The 24,262-nt window shown below is 48.7% G+C and overlaps 1 protein-coding gene across 10 annotated transcripts; it reads left to right on the top strand.

Annotated features, from left to right (window-relative positions):
• The first annotated feature begins 103 nt into the window (after positions 1-103).
• GANAB (glucosidase II alpha subunit) lies at positions 104-23,995 on the top strand. Of its 10 annotated transcripts, none has more exons than XM_054241488.2 (26): positions 104-159; positions 4,146-4,259; positions 6,559-6,663; positions 6,817-6,925; positions 7,165-7,292; positions 12,740-12,919; positions 13,364-13,429; positions 14,231-14,300; positions 14,470-14,557; positions 14,644-14,740; positions 14,997-15,177; positions 17,165-17,318; positions 17,514-17,749; positions 17,843-17,969; positions 18,072-18,151; positions 18,384-18,527; positions 18,659-18,755; positions 19,067-19,168; positions 19,347-19,590; positions 21,499-21,563; positions 21,725-21,801; positions 21,915-21,989; positions 22,151-22,264; positions 22,388-22,500; positions 22,660-22,760; positions 22,895-23,995. In XM_054241488.2, exons 1-26 carry the CDS (start codon positions 113-115, stop codon positions 23,002-23,004), a joined length of 3,024 nt encoding a protein of 1,007 aa, XP_054097463.1. In that variant the 5' UTR covers positions 104-112; the 3' UTR covers positions 23,005-23,995. The 10 variants fall into 10 exon arrangements, with proteins under 10 accessions (XP_054097463.1, XP_054097464.1, XP_035118879.1 ...); XM_054241489.2 differs by having other exon boundaries at positions 14,231-14,304; positions 14,474-14,557; XM_035262988.2 differs by lacking the exon at positions 4,146-4,259.
• The last annotated feature ends 267 nt before the right edge of the window (positions 23,996-24,262 follow it).

Here is a 24,262-nt window from a genome sequence, read left to right as displayed (position 1 = left end):
GGCACTCAGGCCGAGCCAATCAGAAGGCCGGAAGGGGCGGGAAGTAGTATACGTGGCTGAGCGCGCGCGGTGGGGCGGGAGGTTCGGGGTCAAGGAGCAAACCAGGCACAAGATGGCGGCGGTAGCGGCGGTGGCGGCGGTGGCGGCGCGTAGGAGGCGGTGAGGAGTCCGGGACCTGGGGGCGCGCCTGGGACGCCCCTAGATCCCCCAAGCCCCATTCCACTCCTCCTGTATGTTCTCTTGACACTCTGCCACCCCCGGCCTCGCGAGGAATCTTTGTTCTTCTGAAGGCGGCCTCAGATGCTTCCAGTCACCCCGTCGTACATCCGCGCGACTGTGGGGGCCCTTGCGCGACGGCTCAAAAAAGCCTTTCTTGGCCTTGGCCGCTCTCAGCCGCCGCCGTCCTTTGGCGGCTCGCGGCGGTCAACGTCGCCGCCCCCTTCCTGCAGTGCGCGGGGCCGTCGCGGCGGGGGACAAAATGAGGCCTGGCCTCGGGGAATGCAGCCTGCTGCCCTGCTGGCCTACTGCCCTGCTGCCCTGCGGCCCCCTCGGCTGAGCTGGAAGCACCGGGCCAGCAGTTAAGCCTGCACTACCCTTGTTGCTGTATCCCCTAGAGCTCCGAATCCTCCTCTGCCCTTGTCTTCACGTGAGCACCAGCTCTGGCTTAGTTCAATGTCCAGGGTCGCTGGGCACGGCTGGGCCAGGGTCCAGTAAGCTCACAGTTAGCGTGGGTGATGTTGCTCAAACACGACATGTAATCGAATGGCTTGGTTCACGCTCTCGAGTTTATATTACCGGGGGAAAAAAAAAAGGATTCGAAACATCACCAGCACCACAAAATGTTTACAAGCAACTAACGTATGTACTGGGGTGGGGTAGGCGTGTACTGTGCGAAGCAGTGAAGAAAACATGGATCATAAACTCAGTTCTCTGGGATCCTGTGATCTGAAACAATAAATGGGTTCTTTTTGCCCTGCAGCTCATTCCCGACTTTGGCCTATGAGCACCTCTTTTTTGGGGTGGTCAAGGCCTCCTTGAATTTCTAGGGCCCTCCAACAGGTTATATCTGAAAGATGCTTTAGAAATCCTATCTCCATGGGCATTTTCCCAAACCGATTTTACAGACTGTGCAAATAGGGCCCCAGAGGATATTTAACTCACTGTACTTCTGATTGCTGCTGCTTTTGGCAGGTGGACATGGGTCAGTGACTGAGAGTGCCTGCTGCAGTCACTCAGGTCACTGCAGGACCTGTGCCGCATGCCTTGCTATAGAGTTTTCTGATAGCATTTATTCTGTTGGTTTTGCTAGTACTTATTCCTGCTTGTCCTATTAAACCATGGTGCCTAGTGTTTTCCTCATTTTTCTGTCTCCGTGCTGTGGAATAGTTGCTTCATACATTCCTCTGGAGCTGGAGGGCTCACTGTGATCTCCTTTCTGGTAACTTTCTTTTAGCTTTCAAGTAGATGCTGAAGCTAATGCTAGATAACTAGATACATGTATAATAGATTCTGTGTTTAGTTACCTTATTACAGGTTGTAAAATTTTATTTATTTATTTATTGAGACAGGGTCTTGCTCTGTTTCCCAGATTGGAGTGCAGTGGTGCTTACTCCAGCCTCCACCTCCCAAGTTTGAGCAGTTCTCCTGCCTCATCCTCCCGAGTAGCTGTGATTACAGACGTGTGCCACCACACCCAGCTAATTTTTATATTGTAGAGATGAGGTTTCACCATGTTGGCCAGTCTTCATTAATTAATATTTATTTACTTTATTTTTTTTCAAAGATGGGGTTTCACCATGTTGGGCAGGCTGGTCTTGAACTCCTGACCTCAGGTGATCCGCCCACCTCCGCCTCCCAAAGTGCTGAAATTATAGGCGTGAGCCACCACGCCCGGCCTTAATTTATTTTTTTGAGGCAGAGTTTTGTGCTGTGGCCCAGGCTGGAGAGCAGTGGCGCAGCCATAGCTCATGCAGCCTCAAACTCCTGGGTTCAGGCAGCCGTCTGGCTTCAGCCATGGGAGTAGGTCGGGAGTAGCTGGGACCATAGGCACCCGCCATTATGCCTTGCTCCTTTTTTTTTTTTTTCAGTAGAGATGAGGTCTTGCTATGTTGCCCAGTGTTCCCTTTCGACCTCCCAAAATGCTAGGATTATAGACATGAGCCACCGTGCCTGGCTGTTTGTAAATCTTTATTGCTTAGAAGAACCCTCCCACCCCCAGTTTGAAACACTTTCTCAGAGTAAGCTCTTATTTTGCCCACATCAGTGTCACTGGGAAAGCACATTTAAAATTCGGTGTTCAGGCCGGGTGCCGTGGCTCACACCTATAATCCCAGCATTTTGGAAGACCAAGGTGGAAAGATTTCGTGAGCTTAGGAGTTCAGGACCAGCCTGGGCAACTATTTTTTTTATTTTTGCGACAGAGTCGCACTCTGTTGCCCAGGCTGGAGTGCAGAGGTGCAACGTTGGCTCACTACTCCCAGGTTCAAGCAATTCTTGTTCCTCAGCCTCCCGAGTAGCTGGGATTGTAGGCATGTGCCATTACACCTGGCTAATTTTTTTCTTTTTGAGACGGTGTCTCGCTCTGACACCCAGGCTGGAGTACAGTGGCACAGTCTTGGCTCATTACAACCTCTGCCTCCTGGGTTCAAGCAATTCTCCTGCCTCTGCCTGCCAAGTAGCTGGAACTGCAGGTGCACACTACCATGCCCAGCTAATTCTTTTTTTTTTTTTTGTATTTTTAGTAGAGATGGGGTTTCATCATGTTGGCCAGGCTGGTCTCAAACTCCTGACCTCAGGTGATTGACCCGCCTCAGCCTCCTAAAGTGCTGGGATTACAGGTGTCAGCCACTGCGGCTGGCCTAATTTTTATAATTTTAGTAGAGATGGAGTTTTGCCATGTTGGACAGGCTGGTCTTAAACTAGCTACAAAGTGCTGGGATTATAGGCATAAGCCACCATGTCCCCAGCCTGGGGAACTTTTGTGAGACCTCGTCTTTACAAAAAAAAATTTTTTTTTTGAGACAGAGTTTTGCTCTTGTTGCTCTGGCTGGAGTAAAACAGTATGATCTTAGCTCATCACAACTTCTTCCTCCACAGTTTGAATGATTCTTCTGCCTCAGCCTCCTGAATAGCTGGATTACAGGCATGTGCCACCTCACCCAGCTAATTTTGTATTTTTAGTAGAGACAAGGTTTCTCCATTTTGGTCAGGCTGGTCTCAAACTCCTGACCTCAGGTGATCTGCCTGCCTCTGCCTCCAAAGTCCTGGGATTACAGGCGTGATCCACTTTGCTTAGTCCAAAAATTTTTTAAAAATGAGCTGGGTGGCTGGGTGCCCATCTGGAAATAAACCCCAATTGTATATTCACTAAGAAAACAAATAAAGGGAAAAGAAGTATGCATGTAAAGAAGTGGTTCTGAACCCAGGTTGCTCATTAGAGTTATTTAGGGAGCTTTAGAAAAACTAGCCGGGTGTGGTAGCTCACGCCTGTAATCCCAGCACTGGAAGGCCAAGGTGGGCAGATTACAAGGTCAGGAGATTGAGACCATCTTGGCCAACACGGTGAAACCCCACTTCTACTAGAATACAAAAAATTAGCTGGGTGTGGTGGCACGTGCCTGTAGTCCCAGCTACTTGGGAGGCTGAGGCAGGGGAATCGCTTGAACCTGGGAGACAGGTTGCAGTCAGGTGAGATCTCGCCACTGCATTCAAGCCTCCATCCCAGGGCGTGGTGGTTTACTCCTGTAATCCCAGCACTCTGGGAGGCCAAGGCGGGCAGATCATGAGGTCAAGAGTAGGAGGCCAGTCTGGGCAACATAGTGAAAACTGTCTCTACTGAAAATACAAAAAATTAGCTGAGCATGGTGGTGGGCGCCTGTAATCTCAGATAGTCAGGAGGCTGAGGTGGGAGAATTGCTTGAACTCAGGAGGCAGAGATTGCAGTAAGCTGAAATCGAGCCACTGTACTCCCGCCTGAGTGACAGACCAAGACTCCATCTCAAAAAAAAAAAAAAAAAATCTGATGCCCAGACTAATCTCTAATTAGGTTAAAATCTCTAGATGTAAGACCAGGGCACTGATACTGTTAAAAACCGCAATGACTCATACTATAATCTCAATACTTTTTCTTTTTTTTTTTGAGTCAGAGTCTTGCTCTGTTGCCCAGGCTGGAGTACAATGGCACAGTCTTCACTGCCACCTCCGCCTCCCGAGTTCAAGCAATTCTCCTGCCTCAGCCTACTGAGTAGCTGGGATTACAGGTACTGGCAACCACACCTGGCTAATTTTTGTATTTTTAGTAGATAAGGGGTTTCACCATATTGGCCAGGCTGATCTGTAACTCCTGACCTCATGATCTGCTCGCCTCAGCCTCCCAAAGTGCTGGGATTACAGGTGTGAGCCACTGCGCCTGGCCCCTAAAAAAATTTTTTTTTTAAGATTTACTGGGTGCTCTGGCATACCTGCAGTCCCAGCTACTTTGGAGGGCGAGGCAGGTGGATCGCTTGAGGTCTGGAATTTGAGATCAGCCTGGCCAACATGGTGAAACTTTGTCTCTACTGAAAATAGAAAAATTAAGCCGGGCACAGTGGCTCACGTCTGTAATCCCATCACTTTGGGAGGCCAAGGTAGGCAGATCATGAGGTCAGGATATTGAGACCATCCTGGCCAACATGGGGAAACCCTGTTTCTACTAAAAGTACAAAAATCAGCCAGGTGTGGTGGCTCGTGCCTGTAATCCCAGGTACTTGGCAGACTGAGGCAGGAGAATTGTTCGAACAAGGAGGTTGTGGTAGGCTGAGATTGCATCAGTGCACTCCAGCCTGGTAACAGAGTGAGGCTCTGTCTTAAAAAAAAAAAAAATGCCTGGCATGGTGTCATGCTCTTGTATTTCCAGCTACTCAGGAGGTTGAGGCATGAGAATCGCTTGAACCCAGAAGGCAGAGGTTACAGTGAGCTGAGATCCCGCCACTGCACTCTCTCCTAGGTGATGGAGTGAGACTGTCTCAAAAAAAAAAAAAAATTGCAGGTGGAATCAAAAACTAGTAATATAAAGTGGTTACCCATGCCCCTAGGGGTGCATTAGGGCTCAGTAAGTACATTTTAGCTTTTGTTTTTTTTTTTTCAGTTTTAGGTAGTGATGGTGGTGTTTTGAAGATACAGGAGTGGAAATCAGAAAAACAGGCTGCCTAGGGTGTTGGGACGTTAAGATCCTAGGAACTAACTGGCAGGCTAGCCGAGGGTACATCTTTTTTTTTTTTTTTTTTTTTTCTGAGACAGAGTTTTGTTCCATCACCCAGGCTGGAATGCAGTGATATGGTCTTAGCTCACTCCAACCTCTCCCTCTGGGGTTCAAGCAATTCTCATGCCTCAGCCTCCCCAGTAGCTGGGACTACTCAATGCCACACCCAGCTAATTTTTGTATTTTAAGTAGAGATAGAGTTTTATCATGTTGGCCAGGCTGGTCTTGAACTCCTGACCTCAGGTAATCCACCTGCCTCAGCCTCCCAAAGTACTGGGATTACAGGCATGAGCCACCACACCCAGCCTGAGGATACATCTTTACCTTTTTTTCTTTTTTTAAAATTTTTTTGGAGTTTCACTATTGTTGCCTAGGCTGGAGTACAATGGCATGATCTCCATTCACTGCAACCTCCCAGTACTTGGGATTATAGGAGTGCACCACCACGCTAGACTAATTTTTGTATATTAGTAGAGATGGAGTTTCACCATGTTGGCCAGGCTGGTCTCAACCTCTCAGGTGATCTGCCCACCTCAGTCTCCCAAAGTGCTAGGATTACAGGTGTGAGCCACCATGCCCAGCCCTCATCTTTAACTTTTAACTCTGCATCCACCCAGTGTCTTGCCCATGGAAATATGTAGCTTGCTTTGTTTCTCTGTTCCACACATATAGTACTACCATTTCCTCTGAGACTGGCTGTTACTGCTCCTTTCCTCTGAGAGCCTTATGTCACCAGAGTCAACACCAGGGCCTCCGAAGGGAAAAGATCTTTTGTCTACTCTGCCTTTCAAAGGGAAGGTGTAGACCAGTGAGGTGGCTTACACCTGTAATTACAGTACTCCCTGTAATCCCAGCGTGGTAGGTAGATCACCTGAGGTCGGGAGTTTGAGACCACCCTGGCCAATAAGGTGAAACCTCATCTCTACTAAAAATACAAAAACTAGCCGGGCATGGTGGTGTGCACCTGTAATCCCTGCTACTGGGGAGGCTGAGGTGGGAGAATCGCTTGAACCTAGGAGGTGGAGGAGGAGGTTGCAGTCATCTGAGATCATGACACTGCACTCCTCCAGCCTGGGTGACAGAGCGAGACTCCTTGTCAACAAAAAAAAAAAAGGGAAGGTGTGAGTGAGCCAACTTCTCAGGCCTAACCCTTAACCCCATGTCCACTCTGCCTCCCTTTCTATTTATTGTGACTCCATCTTTCTTCCCTCTTTCCTCAACTGTCTTCTAATGCTCTGACAGAAAGAAGCTTTTCATCTGAAGAAGGGTCCTTCCTGACCCCCATGCTGATTGCTCCGTCTTTGTCCTTTTCTCTATAGGTCTTGGGCATCTTTGGTACTGGCTTTTTTAGGGGTCTGCCTGGGGATTACACTTGCTGTGGATAGAAGCAACTTTAAGACCTGTGAAGAGAGTTCTTTCTGCAAGTATGATATTTCTGGGAGAGAGGGATGGAATATAGGGTAATGTGGGCGGTGTCTGTGGCAGATGGAGTGCCTAAGGACACTGCAGGTGATAGAGGGACCTAAGGACATTGCAGGTGGCCACCTACCTTACTTCCCAACCCTTCCACTTGGCAGGCGACAACGAAGCGTACGGCCAGGCCTCTCTCCATATCGAGCCTTGCTGGACTCTCTACAGCTTGGTCCTGATTCCCTCACGGTCCATCTGATCAATGAGGTCACCAAGGTCAGGCGAGACAAGGAAGAGTCTGGTGGGGATGGGGCAGTGGCTGTGGGGTAATTTGGAAAGGGGGAAATTGTGGCCAACATCTTATCCCAGTCTAATCTTGGTGACTTTTACTTTATGAAGAAATGTGATCTTGGCCCTTAGGGAAGGAAGAGACCCCTTAGGAGAGAATGGGTTCAAAGTGGATTCCTTGGTGTAGCCCTTTGCTTTTCTCCAGATCCAAACCTCTGTCCCCACAGGTGTTGCTGGTGCTGGAGCTCCAGGGTCTTCAAAAGAATATGACTCGGATCAGGATTGATGAACTGGAGCCTCGGAGACCCCGATATCGTGTGCCAGATGTTTTGGTGGCTGATCCGCTGACAGCTCGGTAAATGTTTCCTGAAAAATTTCCATTTCTGTGCTCCCAAAACTTGTTTATGAACTTTTTTTTGGTGACTGACATTCTTTACCACATTAAGGTAATAGTTAACTAGAACGTTGCCATACTCAAACTTTCCCCACCTCTTCTGTTTCACTTTTCTCTTTACCCCTTTATCCTCATTCATTCATTCATTCATTCAGCAAACAAATATTGCTTTCTCTTCCCTGCCAGGACTGGGCCAGGTGCTGGTGATATAAATGGAAATAAACAACGCCCTGTTTATTTCCAGATTTAGTTCTCCAGGAATACAATGTCTGCCTGCTTGCTTGTTTGCCTCTCTCCTTCCCCTTCCCCCCTTCCCCCCTTCTCCTTCCCCCCTTTTCCCTTTCCCCTTCCCCCCTTTCCCTTCCCCCGCTTTCCTCTTCCCCGTCCCTTCCTTTCCTTTCCCCTTCCCCTCCTTCCCCTTCTTCCCTTCCTCCTTCCTACCTTCCCCCCTTCCCCTTCCCCCTCTTCCCCTTCCCCCTCTTCCCCTCCCCCCCTTCCCCTTTCCCCTTCTTCCCCTTCCCCTCCCCTTTCCCCTCAGATATTCAGAATAGGATTACTCAGATTCTTGAGTCATGATACCCTGTCATCTGGGTTCCATGCATCCATGCATGGCTTTTTCTTTTCTTTTCTTTTTTTTTTTTTTGAGACAAGAGTTTCGCTCTTGTTACCCAGGCTGGAGTGCAATGGCGCGATCTCGGCTCACATAAACTCTCCACTCAGCCCAACAGTATGCTTCTCACTGTCCTGTACTGAAGCTTATTCTTTTGCCTTTTTTATTTATTATTATTTTTTGAGACATAGTTTCGCTCTTGTTACCCAGGCTGGAGTGCAGTGGCGCGATCTCGGCTCACCGCAACCTCTGCCTCCTGGGTTCAGGCAATTCTCCTGCCTTAGCCTCCTGAGTAGCTGGGATTACAGGCACGCGCCACCATACCCAGCTAATTTTTTTTTGTATTTTTAGTAGAGACAGGGTTTCACCATGTTGGTCAGGCTGTTCTTGAACTCCTGACCTCAGGTGATCCGCCCACCTTGGCCTCCAAAGTGCTTGGATTACAAGTGTGAGCCACCACGCCCAGCCTCTTTTGCCTTTTTTTGTTGTACAGTTGTATTACGTGTGTATACATATATACACGGGTACATATGCGCCTAAGCAATAAATTACATATATTTTTTTGTTTTTGAGCTTTACAGAGGACGTATCTTAGTACGTGTAGTCTTCTGTGATTTCCATTTTTTCTCATAACTTTAATACCCTTTCATATAGCTCTAGTTTATTCTTTTTTTTTTTTTTTTGGAGATAGAGTTTCATTCTTATTGCCCAGGCTGAAGTGCAATGGCGCACTGTCTCAGCTCATCACAGCCTCTGCCTTCTGGGTTCAAGCGATTCTCCTGCCTTAACCTCATGAATAGCTGGGATTACAGGCATGCGCCACCACACCCAGCTAATTTTGTGTTTTTAGTAGAGCCGGGGTTTCTCCATGTTGGTCAGTCTAATCTTGAACTCCCAACTTCTGGTGATCCACCTGCCTCAGCCTCCCAAAGTGCTGGGATTACAGGCATGAACCACTGAGCCAGCCAAGGTGTCTTTAAAAAAAATCACGTACAGTGGCTCATGCCTGTAATCCCAGCACTTTGGGAGGTCAAGTGGGCAGATTGCTTGAGTCTGGCAGTTTGAGACCAGCCTGGGCAACATGGGAAAACCCTGTCTCTATTAAAAATACAAAATTAGTCAGGTGTGGTGGCATGTATCTGTGGTCCCAGCTACTCAGAAGACTGAGGAGGGAGGATCAGTTGAGCCTGGGAGGCGAAGCTTACAGCAAGTCATGATCTTGTCACTGTACTCCAATCTGGGCAACAGATCCAGACCCTGTTTCAAAAAACAAAAACAAAACCACACACACATACTTTTGGTGCGCATGGTGGCACATCCCTATGGTCCCAGCTACTCAGGAGGCTGAGGCAGGAGGATCTCTTCAGCCCAAGAGTTTGAGGCCAGCCTGAGCAACAGTCAGACCTCATCTCTTTAAAAAAAAGAATAATAATAATAATACAGTTTTCATTTTAGAGTAGTTTTAGATATAAAGGAAAGATGCAAGGATCAGAGTTTGTGTTTATCGGCACCCAGCTTTTCTTTTTTTAAAATTTTATTGGCTGGTCCAAAGGTAGTGAGTTATCTCAATTGATTGCTCACAGTCAGTTACAGATCGAACTCGTTGTTCTATTTGTTCCCCTCTTCTCACTGCTGCACTTAACTAGGCCTTTTTTTAAATATAATTTTTATTTTATTTTATTTTTTGTTTTCTTTTTTTAAATTAAATTAAATTAATTAATTAATTAATTAATTTTTCAAGATGAGGTTTCACCATGATGGCCAGGCTGGTCTTGCACTCCTGACCTCAGGTGATCTACCCACTTCGGCCTCCCGAAGTGCTAGGATTACAGGTATGAGCCACTGCGCCCGGCCATTTTTTTTTTTTTTTGTTTTCTATAGCCATGTGTCATTAGTCTTAAAAAAAATTTTTGTTAAACTTTATTATTATTTATTTATTTATTTATTTTTTTGAGACGGAGTTTCGCTCTTGTTACTCAGACTGGAGTACAATGGCACGATCTCGGCTCACCGCAACCTCCACCTTCTGGGTTCAAGCAATTCTCCTGCCTCAGCCTCCCGAGTAGCTGGGACTACAGGTGCGCGCCACCATGCCCAGCTAATTTTTGTATTTTTAGTAGAGACGGGGTTTCACCTTGTTGACCAGAATGGTCTCAATCTCTTGACCTCGTGATCCACCTGCCTCAGCCTCCCAAAATGCTGGGATTATAGGTGTGAGCCACCACGCCCGGCCTATTATTTTTTAATTGTACTATTATTTTATTTTTATTTTTTATTATTTATTTTTTTATTATATTATTATTTTATTTTTATTTTTATTTTTTATTATTTTATTATTTTTCTCAGCTCACTGCAACCTCCGACTCCCAGGTTCAAATGATTCTCCTGCCTCAGCCTCCCAAGTAGCTGGGATTACAGGTGTCCACCACTATACTTAGCTAGTTATTTGTATTTTTAGTAGAGATCAGGTTTCACCAGGCTGGCCTCAAACTCCTGCCTTGGCCTCCCAAAGTACTGGGATTACGGGTGTAAGCCACTGTGCCCAGCTTAGAAATTTTTAATTTTAATATAGTTAAATGTATCAGTCTTTTATTTTCTGGTGTTAGCCTTTTCTTTATTGTGTTTAAACAGTCTTTCTTTACCTCAAGGTCAGAAAAATATATACATGTTCATATATTTTTTCTAGATGGAGTCTTGCTCTGTCTCCCAGGTTGGAGTGCAGTGGTACGATCTTGGCTTACTTCAACCTCTGCCTCCCGGGAACAAGTGATTCTCCTGCCTCAGTCTCCTGAGTAGCTGGGAATACAGGTGCACACCACCATGCCTGGCTAATTTTTGTATTTTTCAGTAGAGGTGAGGTTTCACTATGTTGGCCAGGCTGGTCTTGAACTCCTGACCTCATGATCTGCCCGCCTCAGCCTCCTAAAGTGCTAGGATTACAGGAATGAGCCACTGCACCCAGCCAAAAATATATTTTTAAATTTTCTTCTAAAGCTTTTGTTTTTATTTATTTACTGATTTTGAGACCGGATTGATATTGGCTAATTTTTGCATTTTTGGTTGAGATGGGGTTTCGACATGTTGCCCAGGCCGGTCTACACCAGGGCCCAAGTGATCTACCTGCCTCGGCCTTCCAAAGTGCTGGGATTACAATCATTAGCCACCGAGCCCAGCCTAAAGCCTTTACTTTTAAATTCTAAGTCAGCTGGGCATGGTGGTTCACACCTGTAATCCCAGCACTTTTGGGAGGCCAAGGTGGGCAGATCATCTGAGGTCAGGAGTTTGAGACCAGCCTGGCCAACATGGTGAAACCCTACTGAAAATACAAAACTTAGCTGGGTGGTGGTTGCCTGTAATCTCAGCTACTTGGGTGACTGATGCATGAGAACCACTTGAACCCAGGGGGCAGGGGCTGCAATGAGTCGAGATCGAGCCACTGTACTCCAGCCTGGGTGACAGAGCGAGACTCAGTCTCAAGAAAAAAACAATTTTAAGTCACAATTTTTCTGGAGTTGATATTTGTATCTGGTATTAGATAGAAATATGATATCAAGGGGTTGAGCCTGGTGGCTCAGGTCTCTAATCCTAGCACTTTGAGAGCCCAAGGCAAGTGGATCACTTGAGGTCAGGAGTTCGAGACTAGCCTGGCCAACATGGCGAAATCCCATCTGTACTAAAAATATTTTGAAAATTAGCCGGGCATGTTGGCCCCTGCCTGTAATCCCAGTTACTTGGGAGGCTGAAATCAGGAGAATCGCTTGAACCTGAAAGGTGGAGGTTGCAGTGAGCCAAGATTGTGCCACTGCACTCCAGCCTGAGCGACAGAGCAAGACTCCATCTCAAAAAATAAAAAAATTTATATCATTTTTCTTTTCTTTTTTTTTTTTTTTTTTTTTTTTTCTTTTGGAGACAGAGTTTTGCTCTTGTTACCCAGGCTGGAGTGCAGTGGCACGATCTCGGCTCACCACAACCTCCGCCTCCCGGGTTCAGGCAGTTCTCCTGCCTCAGCTTCCTGAGTTGGGATTACAGGCACGTGCCACCATGCCCAGCTAATTTTTTGTATTTTTAGTAGAGATGGGGTTTCACCATGTTGTCCAGGATCTCGATCTCTTGACCTCGTGATCCACCTGCCTCGGCCTCCCAGAGTGCTGGGATTACAGGTGTGAGCCACCGCGCCCGGCCTCATTTTTCTTTTTTTTTTAAATTTGAGACAGAGTCTTGCTCCGTTCCCAGGCTGGAGTGCAGTGGTGAGATCTTGGCTCACTGCAACCTCTGCCTCCTGGGTTCAAGCGATTCTCCTGCCTCAGCCTCCTGAGTAGCTGGGACTATAGGCACACACTGCCACGCCTGGCTAATTTTTTTGCGTTTTAGTAGAGATGGTGTTTCACTGTCTTGCCCAGGCTGGTTTCCAATTCCTGAGCACAGGCAATCTGGCCACCTCAGCCCCTCAAAGTGCCAGGACTACAGGCGTGAGCTACCCGGCCTTATTTGTCTTCCTATATGCAAAGTCAGTTTTTTTAAATATGGAAAATGTTTTTTCAACTCCATTATTGAATAGTTCTCCTTTTCTCACTCATCTGCTATGCCACCTCTTAGTATTTAGTACATTTCAAAGTAGTAAGTATTCTTGGATCTGTTTCTGGGGCCTTTATTTGATTCTGTTGATTAACTTGTCTGTCCCTGCTCTATTACCACACTGCCTATTGTTCTTAGCAGGTAGGTCCCCTTATCTTGTGAGGTGTCATTACTCTTCTTGGTCCTTAGCAATTCCTTATATTTCTTTTGATATTTCTTCCAGGCTTTCTGTCTCTGGTCGTGATGACAACAGTGTGGAGTTAACCATGGCTGAGGGACCCTACAAGATCATCTTGACAGCACGGCCATTCCGCCTTGACCTCCTAGAGGACCGAAGTCTTCTGCTTAGTGTCAATGCCCGAGGACTCTTACATTTTGAGCACCAGAGGGCCCCTAGGGTCTCGTGAGTACAGGGGTTGGGACTGCAGGGAACCTAGTGTGAAGAGCATAGGGATGTTGTGGGGTATGGAACTAGGAGGAGACAGGCTGGCAGGACAGCCAGGTAGGGGCTGGGGGCTGGGAGGAGCTCTCTCTCAGGGAGAGTAGGAAACAGACCTGGGTGTAATTTTTTCCATTTCCTGTACAGACCAGGAGGCAATCACTTTTGTCCCTGAGCTGTACCCTGGGCATCTCTGGGAGGCCTGCCTGGGTCTGTGTCTCCTCCTTCCCCTTCTCACGTCATCACATTTCCCAGGTTTATTTTCTTCCTTTTTATTTTTTATTGTTTTGGTTTCTTTTTCCCCCCATCTCTGGAAGTTTGTCGACTGAAACTCACTTTTATGTTTCTGTTTTTGTGTTGGTTTTGTGCCTCTTTTTTCCCTTCCCTACCCATCTCCTCCTGACCCAGTTTCTCAGATAAAGTTAGTCTCACGCTCGGTAGCATATGGGATAAGATCAAGAACCTTTTCTCTAGGTAAATCCATGGCCACTGGTACTGTATCTATTCCTCTGCCCTTACCCATTCTTCACTCTAGCCTTCAGGGGGAGGTGCCCCAGACCCTTCCATGCCCAGCTTTTCACTCATCCTACTTTCCCCTGTGTGATATTTGGTCCCCTGTTACCTGTTACCTGGCTGGGAGCTGCCTGGAAGAAGGAAAATTAAATGCTAGAAGTTAGGTCCTTAAGGAATATAGGGAGATTACTGCTTTGCCAAGGGATGGAGAGGTGCTGCCTATTGCTGGGGTTCCTGACTCTCAGCTGATGTGCACCTGAGGTTCTGGGCAGAGCTACCTGCCCTTGAAAGCATTTTTTTGGCACAACCTCTTGAAGTCCCTATGTATATCTGTAGAGGCTTCGTATAGTATGACCCACATGCCTTTGCAAAGCCCTTGTGTCAGGCCAGGAAGCTGAGGCCCAGGGAGGGCAGTTGGGGCCAGAATCTCTCAGTAGAGGCAACAGAGCCAGAATTGGCATTCATAACCCAGGCCCTTGAATCATCGTGCCTATCTCTTCTGGGATGTTGGCAGAGGCTGGTTTTCAGGCCTGTGCCTCTTGGTGGCACCTATTCCTCATTTTCCTTTCTCATTTCTCTCCCCATCCTTTGCAAACTTATATGCTCATTGTGGGTTCCCTCTCCAAGATTTAACATTTAGTCCCTTCCTCCAATGCCTTCGTTCCTTTGGACCCTTGGCTCTCTATTCCCCCACCCCTCCTTCCACTAGCCCCTCGTCCCTGCCCCCTCTGGATTGGAGCAGACAGCTCTCCTACCTTCCAGGCAAGGATCAAAAGACCCAGCTGAGGGCGATGGGGCCCAGCCTGAGGAAACATCCCAGGATGGCGACAAGGCAAGTTGGAGGGATGGGTGGTTGGAGGATAGGGCTGGCTGGGAGGCTGGAGGGGAAAGGCCCATGAGAAACTTGAACTTAGTCTCACCATCAGGGATGGGATTTAGTTGATGGGAGGGGGAAAAGAGAACTGGTATGATTGGATAGTGGTCCTCTTTTCTTCTTACAGCCAGAGGAGACTCAGGGGAAGGCAGAAAAAGATGAGCCAGGAGCCTGGGAGGAGACATTCAAAACTCACTCTGACAGCAAGCCATATGGTGAGGGGCTGGGAGTGCCTTGGGCTGGTATGCAGGGCTCCTTTCCAAGCAGAAGCTCTGAAGCTTGTTCTTTGTTTTTGTTCCAGGCCCCATGTCTGTGGGTTTGGACTTCTCTCTGCCAGGCATGGAGCATGTCTATGGGATCCCTGAGCATGCAGACAATCTGAGGCTGAAGGTCACTGAGTGAGTCCTATGGTGACACCAGGAAGATAGAGGTGGGCAGGAAGGAGTCAGGCCTTTAGGGAGATGTGTGTGCATTTTGGATACTTCAGACAAGTATGGGTCACTTCCTGTGTCTGGAATCATCTTTGGTGATAAGAAAATTTTTTGAGAAAGAACAGAAGCCAATGCTTATCTCTCACCTGTATCTGTGGAGTGGAGTTAGCATATACCGCTGCCTGGGCCAGTTAGCAGCTCAAGTCTGTCTGTTTGCCTGCAGGGGTGGGGAACCATATCGCCTCTACAATTTGGATGTCTTCCAGTATGAGCTGTACAACCCCATGGCCTTGTATGGGTCTGTGCCTGTGCTCCTGGCACACAACCCTCATCGCGACTTGGGCATCTTCTGGCTCAATGCTGCAGAGACCTGGGTTGATATATCCTCCAACACTGCCGGGAAGGTGAGAGCATGGGGAGAAAGGAGGGAGTAAGGCTTCTAAGCCTTGAGACAAATAGGTATACTAGGGTATTCACTCTGAGGAAGCTGGGGTGATAGCTTATTTGGGGACTGGGTGAGAGAAGGGGCCCTGGGCCTGGTGAGGAGGATTTGAGTTCCCTAATCACTCCCAGATGATACATGCTTACACAGATTCTTAGGGAAGGCACTGCCTATTCTGAACTGATGGGATGCAGTTATTATCAGCATGTTATGTGTTAGGTACTCTTCTGGGTGCTGAGGATATAGTGTTAACTGAGGCTGAAAAGGTGGGCCGGGTGCAGTGGCTCACATCTGTACTTGCAGCACTTTGGGAGGCTAAGGTGGGCGGATCGCCGGAGGTCAGAAGTTGGAGGCCAGCCTGGCCAACATGGTGAAACCTTGTCCCTACTAGAAATATAAAAATTAGTTGACTGTGGTGGCGGGTACTTGTAATCCCAACTAGGCAGAGGTTGTGGTGAGCCAAGATTGCACCACTGCACTCCATCCAGCCTGGGTGACAGAGCGAGACTGAGATTCCGTCTCAAAAACAAAAAAGAAAAAGTTCTGATTCACAGGGAGGAAGACACATTAAATGCATAACAAAGGAAGCAAGATGGGGCCAGGGATGGTGGCTTGTGCCTGTAATCCCAACACTGTGGGAAGCTGAGGCAAGAGGATCGCTTGAGGCCAGGAGCTCGAGACCAGCCTGGACAACATGGCAAGACCCCATCTCTCTCTCTCTCTCTCCTCTCTCTCCTCTCTCTCCTCTCTCTCCTCTCTCTCCTCTCTCTCCTCTCTCTCCTCTCTCTCCTCTCTCTCTCTCTCCTTCTCTCTCTCTCCTTCTCTCTCTCTCTTTTTTTTTTTTTTTTTTAAGATGGAGGCTTGCTCTGTGGCCCAGGCTGGAGTGCAGTGGCATGATTGCAGCTCACTGTAACTTCTACCTCCCGGGTTCAGGTGATTCTCCTGCTTTAGCCTCCTCAGTATCTGGGATTACAGGCCTGTGCCACCACACCCAGCCAATGTTTTTTTTTTGAGACGGAGTTTCGCTCTTGTTACCCAGGCTGGAGTGCAATGGCGCGATCTCGGCTCACTGCAACCTCCGCCTTCTGGGTTCAGGCAATTCTCCTGTCTCAGCCTCCTGAGTAGCTGGGATTATAGGCACACACCACCATGCCCAGCTAATTTTTTGTATCTTTAGTAGAGACGGGGTTTCACCATTTTGACCAGGATGGTCTCGATCTCTTGACCTCGTGATCCACCCACCTCGGCCTCCCAAAGTGCTGGGATTACAGGCTTGAGCCACTGCGCCTGGCCCTAATTTTTGTATTTTTAGTAGAGACGAGGTGTTACTATGTTGGTCGGGCTGGTTTAGAACTCCTGACCTTGTGATCTGCCTGCCTCAGCCTCCCAAAGTGCTTGGATTACAGGTGTAAGCCACCATGCCCGGCCCAAGACCACATGTCTATAAAAATGTTTAAAAAATAAAAATAACAGCTGGACGTGGTGGCTCACACCTGTAATCCCTGCACTTTGTGGGGCTGAGGCGGGTCTATCACAACAGGAGATCGAATCCATCCTGGCCAACATAGTGAAACACTGTCTCTACTAAAAATACAAAAATTAGCTGGATGTAGTGGCGGGTCCCTGTAATCCCAGCTACTCGGGAGGCTTAGGCATTAGAATTGCTTGAGTCTAGGAGGTGGAGGTTGTAGTGAGCTGAGATAAAGCCACTCCTTCAGCCTGGCAACAGAGCAAGACTCCATCTCAAAAAAAAAAAAAAAAAAAAAACAAGAAAGCAAGATGAGGACGGGCAAAAGTCCTCACTGAGGAGGCCCATTTAATTTTACCCAAACTGACTTATAAGAGCCAGGTATGTGTGGACTGTGAGGAGAAAATTGCTGCTTTTTGTCTTGGGGTTGGAAAATGGAGGGCAGGAGGTATCTGACCTCTCTCTCTCATTCCCTGTACAGACCCTGTTTGGGAAGATGATGGACTACCTGCAGGGCTCTGGGGAGACCCCACAGACAGATGTTCGCTGGATGTCAGAGACTGGCATCATTGATACCTTCCTGCTACTTGGGCCCTCCATCTCTGATGTTTTCCGGCAGTATGCTAGTCTCACAGGTACATGGTTTTCCCTGACAGACTCATCCTTCTGTTCTTTTCTTGTCGGGTGATTCTGTGTGTTTTCAGAGATCTTGTGCTCTAGTTTCTTTTCTAGCTCTGTACCTCTCAGCCTGCCTCTAGTTCACAAGCCTCCCTCAGTTTCTGAGTGTTGAGCCTGATCCTCTTTGTAACCCCCATTCCTCGAACCTCCAGGAACCCAGGCGTTGCCCCCGCTCTTCTCCCTCGGCTACCACCAGAGCCGCTGGAACTACCGGGACGAGGCTGATGTGCTGGAAGTAGATCAGGGCTTCGATGATCACAACCTGCCCTGTGATGTCATCTGGTTGGACATTGAACATGCTGATGGCAAGCGGTACTTCACCTGGGACCCCAGTCGCTTTCCTCAGCCCCGCACCATGCTTGAACGCTTGGCCTCTAAGAGGCGGAAGGTAAGGGGTTGCGGTCACGCTTGGTCTTCTCAGGGTAGGGCTGAAGCATAGTAGCCCTAAAGAGACCTGACCACCCATGTTCCTTGCCCACAGCTGGTGACCATCGTAGACCCCCACATCAAGGTGGACTCTGGTTACCGAGTTCACGATGAGCTGCGGAACCTGGGGCTGTATGTTAAAACCCGGGATGGCTCTGACTATGAGGGCTGGTGCTGGCCAGGTAGGCAGACCCAGAATTGAGGGAGAGGTGATTGACCAGGGAGGTAAAATGGTGGCTCTTTTGCCCCTTAGGAGATTGAGAGCTACCCTTAACTTCTCCCAGGCTCAGCTGGTTACCCTGACTTCACTAATCCCACGATGAGGTCCTGGTGGGCTAACATGTTCAGCTATGACAATTATGAGGTAGGGAATGCCTCTCCCTGTGACCTGTGTCTGTCTGTCCCACCTGCCTCCCTGAATCTCTCTCTGCTTGCCAACCATTCTGTGGTTGATTGCCAGCAACATATCAGGGGGCCTTGATGATGCTGGGAGGGTCCTGAAAAATGCATGTTTTTAGATTCCTAGGAGCTGTCTGCTCTAACACTTTTCTTCCTCCCTTCTGTCCTCTGTCCCCATTTTCTGCCCATGTTCCCAGGGCTCAGCTCCCAACCTCTTTGTCTGGAATGACATGAATGAACCATCTGTGTTCAATGGTCCTGAAGTCACCATGCTCAAGGATGCGCAGCATTATGGGGGCTGGGAGCACCGGGATCTGCATAACATCTATGGCCTTTATGTGGTAAGGGGCTGAGAGAGGAGGGTTGATGGAAAGAGGGAAAACAGCCCAGAGACTGAGGCCTAGGGCTGATGTACCAGATGACAGCTGGCTTTTGCTTCTTATTACTGCTCTTTTCTTCTCTCCCCACCCAGCACATGGCGACGGCTGATGGTTTGAGACAGCGCTCTGGGGGCATGGAACGCCCCTTTGTCCTGGGCAGGGCCTTCTTTGCTGGTTCCCAGCGCTTCGGTAAGGTTTAGAGAATGTAGCTGTGGCAGAAGGGTGTGAAGACCAGATCTCAGGAGCCATGGACCAGGGCATGGCTCTCTGAGGAATCTCTCCATGCACATGTCCTCTGGGAGCCACACACTCCATCTGCTTCCTCGAAGCTATGTGCTTTGTGGGAAGTCAGAGAGTGGGAGGTTCACTCCTTGTTCAAGTGTTCTTGTGAACTGCGTCTTCAGCAGGGTTCTGGGACCCAGAGCAGATGTGGGAGGTCAGCCATGTAAAAAGCTGAACCCCTTTACCATGTGCAAGCTCCCCACTTCTTGTCTCCTCAGGAGCTGTGTGGACAGGGGACAACACTGCCGAATGGGACCATTTGAAGATCTCTGTCCCTATGTGTCTCAGCTTGGGGCTGGTGGGACTTTCCTTCTGTGGGGGTAAGAGAGGGAGGAATTTGGTGTCTCGGTTTGGTGGGAGAGGGGCAAAGTAGAAGGCACAGGACTGAGGTGTAAGCAAAGAGAGTTGAGAGTCCAAGGTCGGGCCTTGGGAAGTTTCTTAGGCAGTATCTCTCCATCATCCTATTTTCCACCCTGCTCCCTCTCTCCCCTCTTCCAGCTGATGTGGGTGGCTTCTTCAAAAATCCAGAGCCAGAGCTGCTTGTGCGCTGGTACCAGATGGGTGCCTACCAGCCATTCTTCCGGGCACATGCCCACTTGGACACTGGGCGGCGAGAGCCGTGGCTGTTACCATCTCCATATAATGATATAATCCGTGATGCCTTGAACCAGCGATATTCTTTGCTGCCCTTCTGGTACACCCTGTTCTATCAGGCCCATCGTGAAGGCATTCCTGTCATGAGGTGAGACATTCACTTGGGCTGTGAAGAGTGGGCTGAGGTGGCTGGGGGACATTAGGGACTGGGCTTCATCTCTGGGCCTCTTTGTTCACTCACCACAGCCTTGTAAAGAATGAAATCTGATTTTAAGGTCAAGAGTGAAGGAGACTAATGGGGATGAATAATACTAAACATGTAAAGAAAATTGCCAGCAGTCATAAGCTCCTTCAGAAAAGTAAAACAGGGTAATGGGATTAGGTGGTCATAAAAATCCTTTTTGAGGCCTAGCATGGTGGCTCACGCCTGTAATCCTAGCACTTTGGGAGGTGAAGTAAGTGGATTGCCTGAGCTCAGGAGTTTGACACCAGCCTGGTCAATATGGTGAAATCTCGTCTCTACTAAAATTCAAAACAAATTAGCCGGGCATAGCGGTGTGGGTTTGTAGTCCCAGCTACTCGGGAGGCTGAGGCAGGAGAATTGCTAGAACCCTGGAGGTGGAGGTTGCAGTGAGCTGAGATTGCGCCACTGCACTCCAGCCTGGGTGACAAAGCAAGACTCCTCAAAAAAAAAAAACAAACAAACAAAACAACAAAAATCCTTTTTGAGGCCAGGCACGGTGGCTCACACCTGTAATCCCAGCACTTTGGGAGGCCAGGGCGGGTGGATCACCTGAGGTCAGGAGTTCAAGACTAGCCTGATCAACATGGTGAAAACCCATTTCTACTAAAAATACAAAAATTAGCCAGGTGTGGTGGTGGGTGCTTGTAATGCCAGCTACTCGGGAGGCTGAGGCAGGAGAATCTTGAACCCAGGAGGTGGAGGTTGCGGTGAGCTGAGATTGCCCCACTGTACTCAAGCCTGGGTAACAGAGCGAGACTCCATCTCAAAAAAAAAAAAATACTTTTTGAGAAGAAGGCTATGTAAGATGAGGCCTGAATGAGTGGGACAGATCGTGTCATGTAGGAAGAATCTTCCAAGCAGAGGGGATTGCAAGTACAAAAATTCTAACATAGAAATTAGTTTGTTGTGTACTAGGAATAGAAAAACATGTCAGCTGGGCGTGGTGGCTCACACCTGCAATCCCAGCGCTTTGGGAGGCCGAGGCAGGTGTATCACATAAGTGAGGTCATGAGTTCAAGACCAGCCTGGTCAACGTGGTGAAACCCTGTCTCTACTAAATATACAAAACAGCCGGGTGTGGTGACACACGCCTGTAATCTCAGCTACTTGGGAGACTGAGCCAGGAGAGTCACGTGAACTGGGGAGGGGGGAGGTTGCAGCAAGCCGAGTTTGTGCCATTGCACTCCAGCCTGGGTGACAGAGCGAAACTCCATCTCAAAAAAAAATCAGTATGTCTTGAGTAAGGAAGCCCTGAGAACACGGGCAGAAAATGGGGGCAGGAGGACAGACCAGGAGTTTGAGACCAGCCTGACCAACATGGTGAAACTGTGTCTCTACTAAAAGTACAGTACAAAAATTACCTGGGCGTGGTGGCGGGTGCCTGTAGTCCCTGCTGCTCAGGAGGCTGAGGCAGGAAAATTGCTTGAACTTGGGAGGCAGAGGTTGCAGTGAGCAGAGATTGCATCATTACACTCCAGCCCATGAGACAGAGTGAGACTTGGTCTCAGAAAAAAAGAAGAAAGTGTGATCTCCTCTTGGACGGCCCTGCAAACGAGGGCAGTGAAACATGCAAGGAGTCTACTGGCAGGCATGGTTTCAGTAGGGGGTAGAGTAGCAGCAGGGAGATGGCTTAGGAAGGTAAATGACTAAGATTGGATTGCATAACTGAGACATGAACCCCAACTCGACTGTCTAACTGCAAACTCCTAGATCTTAACCCCTGTGCTGTTCTTATTGCCAGTTCTTTGAGGAGCATCTCTGATTTGTACCAAAATGGAAAAGTTCTCCTTTCTTGTCTTTATTCCCTCCTAGGCCCCTGTGGGTGCAGTATCCTCAGGATGTGACCACCTTCAGTATAGATGATCAGTTTTTGCTTGGTGAGAAATGAAGACAGTTGGTGGTGGGTTGGCTTGGGCCAGGAAGCACTGAGGATGCCCAGGGAGGGACTAGTGAGGCTAGTGGTGCAGAGGGCAGGCACTTTGGTGCTCCCTGGTCTGGGAACTAATCTCCATTCAGAGTTGATTCTGGTATATTTTAGGGGATGCATTGTTGGTTCACCCGGTATCAGATTCTGGAGCCCATGCTGTGCAGGTCTATCTCCCTGGCCAAGGGGAGGTGAGTTAAGGAAAAGGGTGGTGGGGAAAGATGGTGGAAGCCAAAGGAGGCAAACAGGATGGGACCTCTGTGCAGTGAGTGATCCGGTGTCTTACCTCTTTTGTCACCCGCAGGTGTGGTATGACATTCAAAGCTACCAGAAACATCATGGTCCCCAGACCTTGTACCTGCCTGTAACTCTAAGCAGTGTGAGTAAGCCTGGTCTGGCTGCCAGTTCCATTTCCCTGTAGATTTCCAGAAGGAGAGAGAATGTGTGCCTCAGGGTCCAGTACCTATGTGGGCAAAACATCCTGTGGGGCCCTAGGTTGGACAAGGAGGCAGCTTCATCCTGGCATTCCTCTTGCCCTAGATCCCTGTGTTCCAGCGTGGAGGGACAATCGTGCCTCGGTGGATGCGAGTGCGACGGTCTTCAGATTGTATGAAGGATGACCCCATCACTCTCTTTGTTGCACTTAGTCCTCAGGTAGGTGCATGGGCAGCAAGTTTCCTCAGTCATTTGCCTACCTTCCTAGGACTCAATCCCCTGGGGTTGTTCCCCTCATTCCCTCTTGGGCTTAGGCACTTAACTATCCCACTTTTTGCTCAGGGTACAGCTCAAGGAGAGCTCTTTCTGGATGATGGGCACACGTTCAACTATCAGACTCGCCAAGAGTTCCTGCTGCGTCGATTCTCATTCTCTGGCAACACCCTTGTCTCCAGGTAATGGGATACCCATTCTTCCTTGGCTGCCTTTGCTGGGGCCTGTTCTTTGCGGGGGCTCCCAGTTTGCTGTGCTCATTTCTCACATCCTGACCTTGCTTTGGGTCTCCTACTTCTAATATTTTTTCCCCGATGGGCATCTGCTTCTGTCATCTCCAGCTCAGCAGACCCTGAAGGACACTTTGAGACACCAATCTGGATTGAGCGAGTGGTGATTATAGGGGCTGGAAAGCCAGCAGCTGTTGTACTCCAGTCAAAAGGTGAGTGACCATTCTGGCCCCCAGGATGGGGGAAGGAGGGAAGACAGGGCAGGTTTGGGGATGGCCTTGCCCGTAGGAACATATGGTATAGCCCATTGGTATGACTATAGCACTCTTTTTCCTTCCTCCTCCAGGATCTCCAGAAAGCCGCTTGTCCTTCCAGCATGACCCTGAGACTTCTGTGTTGGTCCTGCGCAAGCCTGGCATCAATGTGGCATCTGATTGGAGTATTCACCTGCGATAACCCAAGGGACATTCTGGGTTAGGGGGAAGGGAAGGAGAGCAGAGGTGGTGAGAGTTATTCTTTCTTCTGCCTTGGAGTTCGGCCCTCCCCAGACTTCACATATCCTAGTCTAAGACCCAGATTCTGCGAACATTTGGGTAGGATGAGAGGACTGACCCTGGGCTCCAAATTCCACTTGTGATCTCCTGACCTCTCCCACTCCAATGATACCAAGCCTTTCCCTTCATGCCCCCAACATCCTGTTGCTCTAACTGGAGCACACTCACTTATGAAGACCTGGAAACCACAGAGCCCTTGCTGCCCCTTTTCTTTCTCTTATTTAGGGGCCCTGAACTCCCCCAGACTATCCATTCATACCTCTTGTATGTTGATGCCATTTCTTGAAGATGAGGGCAATGAGTTAGGGCTCCTTTTTTCCTTCCCTCCCACCAGATTGCTCTCCTTTCATTTCTTCCTCCAGGATCTACTCTGTCAGCCCTCCCTTTTTTATGCCCCACTGATACACTGGGACCACCCCTTACCTGGTGCAGGATGAATGGGTCAAAGGAGTGAGGTTGCTAAAGAACGTCCTTGTCCCTCTCATTCCATCCTTTTTCTCTCCCTGATTCCTTGTAGAGCTGCTGCAGTTCTGAGAGGGGCAGTTCTACCTCCTCTGTCCCTTGGGGGAAAGAAGTTTCCACACCTCTTAAGAGGGGATAGGCATTAAGCTTCTTTTCCTCCCTTTTTGTCCCGTGAGGGGCATTTAAGATGGAGAAATCAGTTGTGGTTTCATTGAATCATGGTCACCTGTATTTATTGCTGGGATAAGGCTGAGGGTGGGGGGAGATGATCATGTGTGCTTGGGGTTGGCCAGAAGCCCTAGGTTGGGGGTTGGGGGAGGACTAATGGGGAGTCAGGGGGAATATTTGTGGGTATTTTTTTTACTTCCTCTTGGTTCCCAGCTGTGACAGGTTTTGATAAAAGGAGAAACAATAAAGGGATAAACCATAAATAAGGTGGTAGTGTGGATTCTATTTCTGGCCTGAGCCACAGACCCTAGAAGCCTAAAGACCTTACATTTTCTCTTCCCCTCCCCTTCCCTTTTCTTTTGATTTCTTTCTTTCCTTCCTTTCCCTTTTTTTTTTTGAGACCGAGTCTCACTCTTGCCCAGGCTGGAGTGCAGTGGCACAATATCAGCTCAGTGCAGCCTCTGCCTCCTGGATTCAAGCGGTTCTCCTGCCTCCACCCTCCCTAGTAGCTGGTACTACAGGCGTTCACC

This window comes from Callithrix jacchus, chromosome 10, assembly GCF_049354715.1.
Source record: "Callithrix jacchus isolate 240 chromosome 10, calJac240_pri, whole genome shotgun sequence".
NCBI lineage: Eukaryota > Metazoa > Chordata > Mammalia > Primates > Cebidae > Callithrix > Callithrix jacchus.
The sequence above is the reverse complement of the archived record's forward strand: the minus strand, read 5'-3'. Positions and strand labels throughout refer to the sequence as shown.